This window comes from Oncorhynchus mykiss, chromosome 2 (genome assembly GCF_057628025.1).
Source record: "Oncorhynchus mykiss isolate SJ-2025 chromosome 2, ASM5762802v1, whole genome shotgun sequence".
Lineage (NCBI taxonomy): Eukaryota > Metazoa > Chordata > Actinopteri > Salmoniformes > Salmonidae > Oncorhynchus > Oncorhynchus mykiss.
Window position 1 is genome coordinate 3,981,909 of NC_143023.1, and position 15,592 is coordinate 3,997,500.

General features: G+C 48.5%; 1 protein-coding gene across 2 annotated transcripts in view; it reads right to left on the reverse strand.

Moving 5' to 3' along the window:
• LOC149984763 (threonylcarbamoyladenosine tRNA methylthiotransferase-like) overlaps positions 1–15,592 on the reverse strand; it is a 711,253-nt gene that overhangs the window by 172,384 nt on the left and 523,277 nt on the right. For both annotated transcript variants that reach the window (XM_090216175.1, XM_090216176.1), the window contains one exon: positions 3,358–3,538. In XM_090216175.1, coding sequence (XP_090072301.1) covers positions 3,358–3,538 — 181 coding nt within the window. The remainder of the gene's footprint in view (positions 1–3,357; positions 3,539–15,592) is intronic.

Consider the following 15,592-nt stretch of genomic DNA (forward strand, 5'->3'; position numbering starts at 1 on the left):
CCAGTGTCTTTGATTGTGTTAATCCAGCGTGGTATAAAACACTCCAGGATATATCATATTTCTTGACATAATTGGAGCAGGTTTTTATGTTCAGATGACGAGAGGGGGGACATTTTATTCCGGTTTTTACTCCTTGATAAGAGACACAAATTACAAAAATATTTTTTTATAATTCAGAATCAGACATACTAAAAAAAAACACATGTAAAAACATCTTAGGTCTGACAGCTGAGTGAATCCAGCCCATCGTCATCGGAAACATCTTAGGTCTGACAGCTGGGTGAATCCAGCCCATCGTCATCGGAAACATCCGGGCAACAATACAGCCTAATACCTCGTGTCAATATAGTACTTAGGATAATACTGGTGGCTGAATTTAGTCTGGTTTAGTCTGAGTTTAGTCTGAGTTTAGTCTGAGTTTAGTCTGAGTTTAGTCTGGTTTAGTCTGGTTTAGTCTGGTTTAGTCTAGTTTAGTCTGATCAGGGCCCATAGGGTAGTGCACTATACTAGGGCATAATAGGGACATTTGGGACTCATCCACTGGTGTTGAGTGAGGCCTGATGTGTAGGCCTTGATCCAGACAGGGGCCTTCACACGTCTGCCAGTGTCCCAGTGTGTGTTTTTAAACATGGACCACAATGCAGTCGGACTGCACCGAATCACACGCTCTCTTACACCCTGAATCACTACGTCCTAAAATGAGTGATTATGTGCCTGGTCTTTTCTCTAACTGACACCCCCTCCAAAAACATACCGCTTCCCTGTTAGAACCCTGTTTCACTCAGCCCTGCTCATCTCATACTACAGTACTGAAACTCTACTGCCTCAACACTCTGGTCCATGTTAAACTCTACTGCCTCAACACTCTGGTCCATGTTAAACTCTACTGCCTCCACACTCTGGTCCATGTTAAACTCTACTGCCTCAACACTCTGGTCCATGTTAAACTCTACTGCCTCAACATTCTGGTCCATGTTAAACTCTACTGCCTCCAAACACTCTGGTCCATGTTAAACTCTACTGCCTCAACACTCTGGTCCATGTTAAACTCTACTGCCTCAACACTCTGGTCCATGTTAAACTCTACTGCCTCAACACTCTGGTCCATGTTAAACTCTACTGCCTCAACACTCTGGTCCATGTTAAACTCTACTGCCTCAACACTCTGGTCCATGTTAAACTCTACTGCCTCAACACTCTGGTCCATGTTAAACTCTACTGCCTCAACACTCTGGTCCATGTTAAACTCTACTGCCTCCACACTCTGGTCCATGTTAAACTCTACTGCCTCAACACTCTGGTCCATGTTAAACTCTACTGCCTCAACACTCTGGTCCATGTTAAACTCTACTGCCTCAACACTCTGGTCCATGTTAAACTCTACTGCCTCCACACTCTGGTCCATGTTAAACTCTACTGCCTCAACACTCTGGTCCATGTTAAACTCTACTGCCTCAACACTCTGGTCCATGTTAAACTCTACTGCCTCAACACTCTGGTCCATGTTAAACTCTACTGCCTCAACACTCTGGTCCATGTTAAACTCTACTGCCTCCACACTCTGGTCCATGTTAAACTCTACTGCCTCAACACTCTGGTCCATGTTAAACTCTACTGCCTCAACACTCTGGTCCATGTTAAACTCTACTGCCTCAACACTCTGGTCCATGTTAAACTCTACTGCCTCAACACTCTGGTCCATATTAAACTCTACTGCCTCAACACTCTGGTCCATGTTAAACTCTACTGCCTCAACACTCTGGTCCATGTTAAACTCTACTGCCTCCAAACACTCTGGTCCATGTTAAACTCTACTGCCTCAACACTCTGGTCCATGTTAAACTCTACTGCCTCCACACTCTGGTCCATGTTAAACTCTACTGCCTCCAAACACTCTGGTCCATGTTAAACTCTACTGCCTCCAAACACTCTGGTCCATGTTAAACTCTACTGCCTCAACACTCTGGTCCATGTTAAACTCTACTGCCTCAACACTCTGGTCCATGTTAAACTCTACTGCCTCCAAACACTCTGGTCCATGTTAAACTCTACTGCCTCCACACTCTGGTCCATGTTAAACTCTACTGCCTCCACACTCTGGTCCATGTTAAACTCTACTGCCTCAACACTCTGGTCCATGTTAAACTCTACTGCCTCAACACTCTGGTCCATGTTAAACTCTACTGCCTCAACACTCTGGTCCATGTTAAACTCTACTGCCTCAACACTCTGGTCCATGTTAAACTCTACTGCCTCCACACTCTGGTCCATGTTAAACTCTACTGCCTCAACACTCTGGTCCATGTTAAACTCTACTGCCTCAACACTCTGGTCCACGTTAAACTCTACTGCCTCAACACTCTGGTCCATGTTAAACTCTACTGCCTCAACACTCTGGTCCATGTTAAACTCTACTGCCTCAACACTCTGGTCCATGTTAAACTCTACTGCCTCAACACTCTGGTCCATGTTAAACTCTACTGCCTCAACACTCTGGTCCATGTTAAACTCTACTGCCTCAACACTCTGGTCCATGTTAAACTCTACTGCCTCAACACTCTGGTCCATGTTAAACTCTACTGCCTCCACACTCTGGTCCATGTTAAACTCTACTGCCTCCACACTCTGGTCCATGTTAAACTCTACTGCCTCAACACTCTGGTCCATGTTAAACTCTACTGCCTCAACACTCTGGTCCATGTTAAACTCTACTGCCTCAACACTCTGGTCCATGTTAAACTCTACTGCCTCAACACTCTGGTCCATGTTAAACTCTACTGCCTCAACACTCTGGTCCATGTTAAACTCTACTGCCTCAACACTCTGGTCCATGTTAAACTCTACTGCCTCCAAACACTCTGGTCCATGTTAAACTCTACTGCCTCAACACTCTGGTCCATGTTAAACTCTACTGCCTCAACACTCTGGTCCACGTTAAACTCTACTGCCTCAACACTCTGGTCCATGTTAAACTCTACTGCCTCAACACTCTGGTCCATGTTAAACTCTACTGCCTCAACACTCTGGTCCATGTTAAACTCTACTGCCTCAACACTCTGGTCCATGTTAAACTCTACTGCCTCAACACTCTGGTCCATGTTAAACTCTACTGCCTCAACACTCTGGTCCACGTTAAACTCTACTGCCTCAAAACTCTGGTCCATGTTAAACTCTACTGCCTCAACACTCTGGTCCATGTTAAACTCTACTGCCTCCAAACAAGAAGAATAATCACACTCTGGTACAACATGTGATCAAATGTAAACAGGTGTGATCAAACAGGTGTGATGTGGTACAACATGTGGTGTGATCATACACACTGGAAATCAACTTAATAAATCAGGGATTGTGACTGACCACTTGGGCGGGGACCTGGGTCATCTTGGCGGCGGGGGTGCCAGGCCGGGGGTAGAACTGGTTGATGAAGAGGCTGGGGAAGCGATACTCCTTCACCAGGTCACATGTCTCCTGGAAGTCAGCATCCGTCTCCCCTGGGAAACCACAGATGATGTCTGTTGCGATGGTGATACCAGGAACCCTGAGAGAGAGGAAAGGAAGAGAGAGGAGAGGAAGAGGAGAGGAAGAGAGAGGAGAGGGAGGGAGGAAGAGAGGAGAGGAAGAGAGAGAGGAGAGGAATAGCGAGAGGAGAGGAAGAGAGATGAGAGGAAGAGAGAGAGGAGAGGAAGAGAGAGGAGAGGAAGAGAGGAGAGGGAGAGAGAGGAGAGGAAGAGAGGGAGGGAAGAGAGGAAGAGAGAGGAGAGGAAGAGAGAGAGGAGTGGAAGAGGGAGGAGAGGAAGAGAGAGGAAGAGAGAGGAGAGGAAGAGAGAGGAGAGGAAGAGAGAGGAGAGGAAGAGAGAGGAGAGGAAGAGAGAGAGGAGAGGAAGAGAGAGGAGAGGAAGAGAGAGGGGAGAGGAAGAGAGAGGAGAGGAAGAGAGGGAAGGAGGAAGAGAGAGAAAAGGTTATTTACCTAATCAATATCTGAATGAAAGCACAATAAAACACCTCCAATTGAACCCGGATCATTCAAATTCACAGCTTACAAATCACAATACGGAATCAGGGAAAGATGAACCAGAACCTAAAGACATATTAGAACAACGTGTCAAGGAAACGTAAATGTAACTAACTACAGTGTGTGTGACGCAAGTGTGTTGAAAATCAACATTGGCCTGTGATGTCTGTCCACTGTTGCTATGCGGATCTTCTCTGTGGGATAATTCCTGCAACAGGACCCTTATTAGCAGCCTCAGTGGCAATTGATTATTGGCCGGGTCCGTGATGGAATGAGAACCTCTGCAGAGGACTGGTTCATTGATCCTGGCTTGTATATATTCTGCTTTTATTGATCTCTGATTCACAGGTACAAACCAACTTCAAGGCTACCTCACGCTGATGACGGTGGAGCCGCCACAACAGAACAGAGAGAGGTGGAATAGTGGAGCTGTCACAACAGAATAGAGAGAGGTGGAATAGTGGAGCCTCCACAACAGAACAGAGAGAGGTGGAATAGTGGAGCCACAACAGAACAGAGAGAGGTGGAATAGTGGAGCTGCCACAACAGAACAGAGAGAGGTGGAATAGTGGAGCCACAACAGAACAGAGAGAGGTGGAATAGTGGAGCTGCCACAACATAACAGAGAGAGGTGGAATAGTGGAGCCGCCACAACAGAACAGAGAGAGGTGGAATAGTGGAGCTGCCACAACAGAACAGAGAGAGGTGGAATAGTGGAGCCGCCACAACAGAACAGAGAGAGGTGGAATAGTGGAGCCGCCACAACAGAACAGAGAGAGGTGGAATAGTGGAGCTGCCACAACAGAACAGAGAGAGGTGGAATAGTGGAGCCGCCACAACAGAACAGAGAGAGGTGGAATAGTGGAGCTGCCACAACAGAACAGAGAGAGGTGGAATAGTGGAGCCGCCACAACAGAACAGAGAGAGGTGGAATAGTGGAGCTGCCACAACAGAACAGAGAGAGGTGGAATAGTGGAGCTGCCACAACAGAACAGAGAGAGGTGGAATAGTGGAGCCGCCACAACAGAACAGAGAGAGGTGGAATAGTGGAGCCACAACAGAACAGAGAGAGGTGGAATAGTGGAGCCGCCACAACAGAACAGAGAGAGGTGGAATAGCGGAGCCACAACAGAACAGAGAGAGGTGGAATAGTGGAGTCACAACAGAACAGAGAGAGGTGGAATAGTGGAGCCGCCACAACAGAACAGAGAGAGGTAGAATAGTGGAGCCGCCACAACAGAACAGAGAGAGGTGGAATAGTGGAGCCACAACAGAACAGAGAGAGGTGGAATAGTGGAGCCGCCACAACAGAACAGAGAGAGGTGGAATAGTGGAGCCACAACAGAACAGAGAGAGGTGGAATAGTGGAGCCACAACAGAACAGAGAGAGGTGGAATAGTGGAGCCACAACAGAACAGAGAGAGGTGGAATAGTGGAGCCGCCACAACAGAACAGAGAGAGGTGGAATAGTGGAGCCACAACAGAACAGAGAGAGGTGGAATAGTGGAGCCACAACAGAACAGAGAGAGGTGGAATAGTGGAGCCACAACAGAACAGAGAGAGGTGGAATAGTGGAGCCACAACAGAACAGAGAGAGGTGGAATAGTGGAGCTGCCACAACAGAACAGAGAGAGGTGGAATAGTGGAGCCACAACAGAACAGAGAGAGGTGGAATAGTGGAGCCGCCACAACAGAACAGAGAGAGGTGGAATAGTGGAGCCACAACAGAACAGAGAGAGGTGGAATAGTGGAACCACAACAGAACAGAGAGAGGTGGAATAGTGGAGCCGCAACAGAACAGAGAGAGGTGGAATAGTGGAGCCACAACAGAACAGAGAGAGGTGGAATAGTGGAGCCACAACAGAACAGAGAGAGGTGGAATAGTGGAGTCACAACAGAACAGAGAGAGGTGGAATAGTGGAGCCACAACAGAACAGAGAGAGGTGGAATAGTGGAGCCACAACAGAACAGAGAGAGGTGGAATAGTGGAGCCACAACATAACAGAGAGAGGTGGAATAGTGGAGTCACAACAGAACAGAGAGAGGTGGAATAGTGGAGCCACAACAGAACAGAGAGAGGTGGAATAGTGGAGCCACAACAGAACAGAGAGAGGTGGAATAGTGGAGCCACAACAGAACAGAGAGAGGTGGAATAGTGGAGCTGCCACAACAGAACAGAGAGAGGTGGAATAGTGGAGCCTCCACAACAGAACAGAGAGAGGTGGAATAGTGGAGCTGCCACAACAGAACAGAGAGAGGTGGAATAGTGGAGCCACAACAGAACAGAGAGAGGTGGAATAGTGGAGCCACAACAGAACAGAGAGAGGTGGAATAGTGGAGCCACAACATAACAGAGAGAGGTGGAATAGTGGAGTCACAACAGAACAGAGAGAGGTGGAATAGTGGAGCCACAACAGAACAGAGAGAGGTGGAATAGTGGAGCCACAACAGAACAGAGAGAGGTGGAATAGTGGAGCCACAACAGAACAGAGAGAGGTGGAATAGTGGAGCTGCCACAACAGAACAGAGAGAGGTGGAATAGTGGAGCCTCCACAACAGAACAGAGAGAGGTGGAATAGTGGAGCCACAACAGAACAGAGAGAGGTGGAATAGTGGAGCCGCCACAACAGAACAGAGAGAGGTGGAATAGTGGAGCCACAACAGAACAGAGAGAGGTGGAATAGTGGAGCCACAACAGAACAGAGAGAGGTGGAATAGTGGAGCCTCCACAACAGAACAGAGAGAGGTGGAATAGTGGAGCCACAACAGAACAGAGAGAGGTGGAATAGTGGAGCCACAACAGAACAGAGAGAGGTGGAATAGTGGAGCTGCCACAACAGAACAGAGAGAGGTGGAATAGTGGAGTCACAACAGAACAGAGAGAGGTGGAATAGTGGAGCCTCCACAACAGAACAGAGAGAGGTGGAATAGTGGAGTCACAACAGAACAGAGAGAGGTGGAATAGTGGAGCCACAACAGAACAGAGAGAGGTGGAATAGTGGAACCACCACAACAGAACAGAGAGAGGTGGAATAGTGGAGCCACAACAGAACAGAGAGAGGTGGAATAGTGGAGCTGCCACAACAGAACAGAGAGAGGTGGAATAGTGGAGCCACAACAGAACAGAGAGAGGTGGAATAGTGGAGCCACAACAGAACAGAGAGAGGTGGAATAGTGGAGCCACAACAGAACAGAGAGAGGTGGAATAGTGGAGCCACAACAGAACAGAGAGAGGTGGAATAGTGGAGCCACAACAGAACAGAGAGAGGTGGAATAGTGGAGCCACAACAGAACAGAGAGAGGTGGAATAGTGGAGCCACAACAGAACAGAGGGAGGTGGAATAGTGGAACCACAACAGAACAGAGAGAGGTGGAATAGTGGAGCCACAACAGAACAGAGGGAGGTGGAATAGTGGAACCACAACAGAACAGAGAGAGGTGGAATAGTGGAGCTGCCACAACAGAACAGAGAGAGGTGGAATAGTGGAGCCACAACAGAACAGAGAGAGGTGGAATAGTGGAGCCACAACAGAACAGAGAGAGGTGGAATAGTGGAGCCACAACAGAACAGAGAGAGGTGGAATAGTGGAGCCACAACAGAACAGAGAGAGGTGGAATAGTGGAGCCACAACAGAACAGAGAGAGGTGGAATAGTGGAGCCACAACAGAACAGAGAGAGGTGGAATAGTGGAGCCCCCACAACAGAACAGAGAGAGGTAGGCCGTCATTGAAAATAAGAATTTGTTCTTAACTGACTTGCCTAGTTAAATAAAATAAAAATAAAAATAAGAGCTTTAAGGTCATAATACATGAGGTCATATGGATAGGATCTGATCCTAGATCAGCACTTCACTCAAACACAGAGACGCTTGATACACTCGGCCCCTGATCCTAGATCAGCACTTCACCCCTACACCGAGACCCCTGATACGCTCAGCCCCTGATCCCAGATCAGCACTTCACTCCTACACCGAGACCCCTGATACGCTCGGCCCCTGATCCCAGATCAGCACTTCACTCCTACACCGAGACCCCTGATACGCTCGGCCCCTGATCCCAGATCAGCACTTCACTCCTACACCGAGACCCCTGATACGCTTGGCCCCTGATCCCAGATCAGCACTTCACACCAAGACTCTTTATACACTCGGCCCCTGATCCTAGATCAGCACTTCACACCAAGACTCTTGATACACTCGGCCCCTGATCCCAGATCAGCACTTCACTCCTACAACGAGACTCTTGATACGCTCGGCCCCTGATCCCAGATCAGCACTTCACTCCTACAACGAGACTCGTGATACGCTCGGCCCCTGATCCCAGATCAGCACTTCACTCCTACACCGAGACCCCTGATACGCTCGACCCCTGATCCTAGATCAGCACTCTCCAAGACTATTTTTTTTTGTGAATACGTTCTTCTTCCCCCTCTCCTGATCGTAATTCCTCTTCCTGCTGTTGTGGGTTGGAGTCTCCTCCTGCGGCATCATTACCATCTCCTCCAGCCATCTAACGTGGATCAATGTGCACTTATTGACAGAAGTCCATCTCTAAACACATGAAGTGGACCCTCCCCACGGCCTACTGCTCGGCCCATATTCAAGAGGTTCGGCAGGGCTCTGGGGAATCCTTGACCTTTCACCTCCAACCCAAGAGGAGGAATATAAAACACGGTCTTCCTGTCCACATTTCTGTTCCCAGGCCTTGTTCCCCGGTCATATACAGAGCCCGTGTTCCAATAGCCATACTAGCGTACTACTTGAACCCTTCCTCAATACATTTCTTCATTCAATAGTATTGTGGTAAGTGTGGAACACAAGGGACATAGACAGTCTGAAGTCTCTCCGAGTTCAGGTTGAGTCTGTCTGTCTGTCTGTCTGTCTGCCTGCCTGTGGGTTTGTATTGTAGTCAGATGGGATGTCTGTCTGTCTGTCTGTGGGTTTGTATTGTAGTCAGATTGGTTGTCACAGAGGGACTGAACCCCACAACCGTTCCGTCTGGCTTACAGAGGGACTGAACCCCACAACCATTCCGTCTGGCTTACAGAGGGACTGAACCCCACAACCATTCCGTCTGGCTTACAGAGGGACTGAACCCCACAACCATTCCGTCTGGCTTACAGAGGGACTGAACCCCACAACCGTTCCGTCTGGCTTACAGAGGGACTGAACCCCACAACCATTCCGTCTGGCTTACAGAGGGACTGAACCCCACAACCATTCCGTCTGGCTTACAGAGGGACTGAACCCCACAACCATTCCGTCTGGCTTACAGAGGGACTGAACCCCACAACCGTTCCGTCTGGCTCACAGAGGGACTGAACCCCACAACCATTCCGTCTGGCTTACAGAGGGACTGAACCCCACAACCATTCCGTCTGGCTTACAGAGGGACTGAACCCCACAACCATTCCGTCTGGCTTACAGAGGGACTGAACCCCACAACCATTCCGTCTGGCTCACAGAGGGACTGAACCCCACAACCGTTCCGTCTGGCTTACAGAGGGACTGAACCCCACAACCGTTCCGTCTGGCTTACAGAGGGACTGAACCCCACAACCATTCTGTCTGGCTTACAGAGGGACTGAACCCCACAACCGTTCCGTCTGGCTCACAGAGGGACTGAACCCCACAACCATTCTGTCTGGCTTACAGAGGAACTGAACCCCACAACCATTCCGTCTGGCTTACAGAGGGACTAAACACAACAACCGTTCCGTCTGGCTTACAGAGGGACTAAACACAACAACCATTCCGTCTGGCTTACAGAGGGACTGAACCCCACAACCATTCCGTCTGGCTTACAGAGGGACTAAACACAACAACCGTTCCGTCTGGCTTACAGAGGGACTAAACACAACAACCATTCCGTCTGGCTTACAGAGGGACTGAACCCCACAACCGTTCCGTCTGGCTTACAGAGGGACTGAACCCCACAACCATTCTGTCTGGCTTACAGAGGGACTGAACCCCACAACCATTCCGTCTGGCTTACAGAGGGACTAAACACAACAACCGTTCCGTCTGGCTTACAGAGGGACTGAACCCCACAACCGTTTCGTCTGGCTTACAGAGGGACTGAACCCCACAACCATTCCGTCTGGCTTACAGAGGGACTAAACACAACAATCTTCTATGTAATCATTCTTCGGCATTATGGGATATTGTGTGTAGATTGATGAGGGGAAAAAACAATTGAATCCATTTTAGAATAAGGCTGTAACATACCAAAATGTAGAAATAGTCAAGTGGTCTGAATATTTTCAGAAGGTGCTGTGGTGTACTACTGTATGTCCTAGACAGACTCATCCGATTTAATGAATAACTAAGTGACAATGGTTCCTGGAATAAGTTACTGAGATTCGACAGTGAAATAAATGGTTCCTGGAATAAGATACTGAGATACGACAGTGAAATAGTTCCTGGAATAAGATACTGAGATACGATAGTGAAATAGTTCCTGGAATAAGATACTGAGATACGACAGTGAACTAAATGGTTCCTGGAATAAGTTACTGAGATTCGACAGTGAAATAGTTCCTGGAATAAGATACTGAGATTCGACAGTGAAATAAATGGTTCCTGGAATAAGATACTGAGATACGACAGTGAAATAAATAGTTCCTGGAATAAGATACTGAGATACGACAGTGAAATAAATGGTTCCTGGAATAAGTTACTGAGATACGACAGTGAACTAAATGGTTCCTGGAATAAGATACTGAGATACGACAGTGAACTAAATGGTTCCTGGAATAAGATACTGAGATACGACAGTGAACTAAATGGTTCCTGGAATAAGATACTGAGATACGACAGTGAAATAAATGGTTCCTGGAATAAGTTACGGAGATATGACAGTGAAATAAATAGTTCCTGGAATAAGATACGATAGTGAAATAGTTCCTGGAATAAGATACTGAGATACGACAGTGAGTGTGTCTGTTGAAGTGAGTGTGTTCCTGTCTGTTGAAGTGAGTGTGTTCCTGTCTGTTGAAGTGAGTGTGTTCCTGTCTATTGAAGTCAGTGTGTTCCTGTCTGTTGAAGTGAGTGTGTTCCTGTCTGTTGAAGTGAGTGTGTTCCTGTCTGTTGAAGTGAGTGTGTTCCTGTCTGTTGAAGTGAGTGTGTTCCTGTCTATTGAAGTGAGTGTGTTCCTGTCTATTGAAGTCAGTGTGTTCCTGTCTGTTGAAGTGAGTGTGTTCCTGTCTATTGAAGTCAGTGTGTTCCTGTCTGTTGAAGTGAGTGTGTTCCTGTCTATTGAAGTCAGTGTGTTCCTGTCTGTTGAAGTGAGTGTGTTCCTGTCTGTTGAAGTCAGTGTGTTCCTGTCTGTTGAAGACATCAATACAGTGACAAAGGAGAAGAGGCTGAATGAATGAAGGGCTGGCATCCTAAATAGAACCCTATAGAGTACACTACTTTTGACCAGAGCCTTACATAGGGAATAGGGAAGGAGAAGATGCTGAATGAATGAAGGGCTGGCATCCTAGAGAGAGAGAGAGGGGAGGGGAGAGAGAGGGGGAGAGAGAGATGGGGGAGAGAGAGAGGGAGAGAGAGAGAGAGGGGGAGAGAGAGAGGGGGAGAGTGAAAGAGAGAGAGAGATAGAGAGAGATAGAAAGAGGGGGGAGAGTGAGAGAGGGAGAGAGAGAGAGAGAGAGATGGAGAGTGAGAGAGGGAGAGAGAGAGAGAGAGAGATGGAGAGTGAGAGAGGGAGAGAGAGAGAGAGAGAGAGGGGAGAGGGGGAGAGAGGGGGGGAGAGAGAGAGAGAGGGGAGAGGGGGAGAGAGAGAGCGTGAAATAGAGAGAGAGAGAGAGGGGGAGAGAGGGAGAGAGCGAGAGAGAGAGAGGGAGAGAGCGAGAGAGAGAGAGGGGGGGCGAGAGAGAGAGGGCGAGTGAGAGGGAGAGAGAGAGAGACAGAGAGAGAGGAGGGGGATAGAGAGCGAGAGAGAGAGAGAGAGAGAGAGACAGCGAGAGAGAGAGAGAGAGAGAGAGACAGAGACAGAGAGAGAGAGAGAGAGAGAGAGAGAGAGAGGAGGGGGATAGAGAGCGAGAGAGAGAGAGAGAGAGAGGAGGGGGATAGAGAGCGAGAGAGAGAGAGAGAGAGAGAGAGAAATGACAGCATTGGATCTGGCTACATGTCTGGAATCACACAAAAAGGTTCCTCCTGTCTGTTTGTCTGTCTGTCGACCACGGAATTTTTTGTGTGTCTTTGATGCATTGTTAGCTTGTCAGGCTGATTGCTGAGGTCTTTGGAAATATGTTGGCCAGCTCGGAAGCTTCCAGAATGCATCGCTAGTTCAGATGCTATTAGTTGCCATTTCTTGCACTCCCACTGGTTATGCCTTTTCTATCTCATACAGAGAGAGAGAGAGAGATAGGGGGAAGAGAGCTAGAGAGAGAGAGGGGGAATAGAGCTAGAGAGAGAGAGGGGGAAGAGAGAGAGGGGGAAGAGAGCTAGAGAGAGAGAGGGAAGAGAGCTAGAGAGAGAGATGGGGGAAGAGAGAGAGGGGAAATAGAGCTAGAGAGAGAGAGGGGGAAGAGAGAAAGGGGGAAGAGAGCTAGAGAGAAGGAAGAGAGCTAGAGAGAGAGATGGGGGAAGAGAGCTAGAGAGAGAGATGGGGGAAGAGAGCTAGAGAGAGAGATGGGGGAATAGAGCTAGAGAGAGAGGGGGAGAGAGCTAGAGAGAGAGATAGAGAGGGGGAAGAGAGCTAGAGAGAGAGAGAGAGGGGGAAGAGAGCTAGAGAGAGAGAGGGGAAAGAGAGCTAGAGAGAGAGAGAGGGGGAATAGAGCTAGAGAGAGAGATGGGGAATAGAGCTAGAGAGAGAGATGGGGGAAGAGAGCTAGAGAGAGAGAGGGGGAAGAGAGAGAGACAGGAAGAGAGCTAGAGAGAGAGAGAGGGGGAAGAGAGATAGAGAGGGGGAAGTGAGCTAGAGAGAGAGAGGGGAAAGAGAGCTAGAGAGAGAGAGGGGGAAGAGAGCTAGAGAGAGAGAGGGGGAAGAGAGCTAGAGAGAGAAAGGGGAAAGAGAGCTAGAGAGAGAGAGGGAGGGTAAGAGAGCTAGAGAGAGAGAGGGGGGGGAGAGCTAGAGAGCGAGATAGGGGGGGGAAGAGAGCTAGAGAGAGAGAGGGGGGGAAGAGAGCTAGAGAGAGAGAGGGGGGGAAGAGAGCTAGAGAGAGAGAGGGGGGAGAGAGCTAGAGAGCGAGATAGGGGGGGAAGAGAGCTAGAGCGAGAGAGAGAGATAGATAGAGAGGGAAGGGAGCTAAAGAGAGAGAGAGGGGGGGAAAGAGAGTTAGAGAGAGAGAGGGGGGGAAGAGAGCTAGAGAGCGAGATAGGGGGGGAAGAGAGCTAGAGAGAGAGAGGGGGGAAGAGAGCTAGAGAGAGAGAGAGAGAGAGAGAGATAGATAGAGGGGGAAGGGAGCTAGAGAGAGAGAGAGAGAGAGAGAGAGGGGGAAGGGAGCTAGAGAGAGAGAGAGAGAGAGAGAGGGGGGGGAAGAGAGCTAGAGAGAGAGGGGGAAGAGAGAGGGGGAAGAGAGCTAGAGAGAGAGGGGGAAGTGAGCTAGAGAGAGAGGGGGTAGAGAGCTAGAGAGAGAGGGGGTAGAGAGCTAGAGAGAGAGAGGGGGAAGAGAACTAGAGAGAGAGGGGGAAGGGAGCTAGAGAGAGAGAGGGAAGAGAGCTAGAGAGAGCTACTCTGTGGTGAGCTCAGCTCTACACCACCACTGTGAATCAGAGTGAATCAAAGTGAATCAGAGAATCAGAGTGAATCAAAGTGAATCAGAGAATACGAGTGAATCAGTGAATCAGAGTGAATCAGAGTGAATAAGTGAATCAGAGTAAATCAGAGTGAATCAGTTAATCAGAGTGAATCAGTGAATCAGAGTAAATCAGAGTGAATCAGAGTGAATAAGTGAATCAGAGTGAATCAGAGTGAATCAGAGTGAATAAGTGAATCAGAGTAAATCAGAGTGAATAAGTGAATCAGAGTGAATCAGAGTGAATCAGAGTGAATACCCCCAACACAGATGTCTGTGTCGTCATGTAACATGTACTTGCTTGGACCTGCAATCAAAGTTCATTTGTTGGAGGACCGGCATTACATGTGGTCGTTTCCATGGTGATGCTGAGACGGGCCTTTTACAGGAAACTGCTGTAAAATACCCATGTTTAAAACAACACGGTCAAGAGAGGAAACAATAACCCTTTCACTGCTACTATGTATGAGTGAATCTGACAACAAATGAATGAACGGCTGAATAAATGAATGAATGGCTGAATAAATGAATTAATGAATGAATAAATGAATTAATGAATGAATGAATGAATGGCTGAATAAATGGCTGAATAATGAATGAAAGGCTGAATAAATGAATGAATGGCTGAATAAATATATTAATAGCTAATTAAATTAATGGCTGAATAAATGAGAGAGAGAGAGAGAGAGAGAGAGATTGGGGGAGATCGAGAGAGAGTGGGGAGAGAGAGAGTGTGGGGAGAGAGAGAGGGTGGAGGGAGGGAGAGAATGAGGGAGGGGGAGAGGGAAAGAGAGAGAGAAGGATAGAAGGCCCGAGTGGGGTCTAGGTAAATAATGACCCCAGCAGTAGAGAAAGAGACAGATTCCCGACAGACAAGGCCAGCGCTCCACTCCTCCTAACTGGTAGGCAGCCCAGAGATCCTGCTGCTACTGCTCCTTAACTCATCTGTCAGTTACAGCCAAAGGAACGAGGCGCTGGGGAGACGAGGGGGGAGGAGAGATGCAACTACATCAGGCTGTGGGCCGCCTGGCCTCCTGGAGGGTACCATCCATCCATCCACAGCCCCAGAGCTAGTTATCTAGCTAGCTAATATACACCATCCATCCATCCACAGCCCCAGAGCTAGTTATCTAGCTAGCTAGTATACACCATCCATCCATCCACAGCCCCAGAGCTAGTTATCTAGCTAGCTAGTATACACCATCCATCCATCCACAGCCCCAGAGCTAGTTATCTAGCTAGCTAGTATACACCATCCATCCACAGCCCCAGAGCTAGTTATCTAGCTAGCTAATATACACCATCCATCCATCCACAGCCCCAGAGCTAGTTATCTAGCTAGCTAGTATACACCATCCATCCACAGCCCCAGAGCTAGTTATCTAGCTAGCTAGTATACACCATCCATCCATCCACAGCCCCAGAGCTAGTTATCTAGCTAGCTAGTATACACCCTCCATCCACAGCCCCAGAGCTAGTTATCTAGCTAGCTAATATACACCATCCTTCCATCCACAGCCCCAGAGCTAGTTATCTAGCTAGCTAGTATACACCATCCATCCACAGCCCCAGAGCTAGTTATCTAGCTAGCTAGTATACACCACACCATCCATCCATCCACAGCCCCAGAGCTAGTTATCTAGCTAGCTAATATACACCATCCATCCACAGCCCCAGAGCTAGTTATCTAGCTAGCTAATATACACCATCCATCCATCCACAGCCCCAGAGCTAGTTATCTAGCTAGCTAGTACACAGGTGGCTGGCAGGGCAGAGCAGGGGAGGGGCGAGCAGGTCTCCGGAGAGAGGACCCTAATGAAGCCCAGCTGGTTATACCC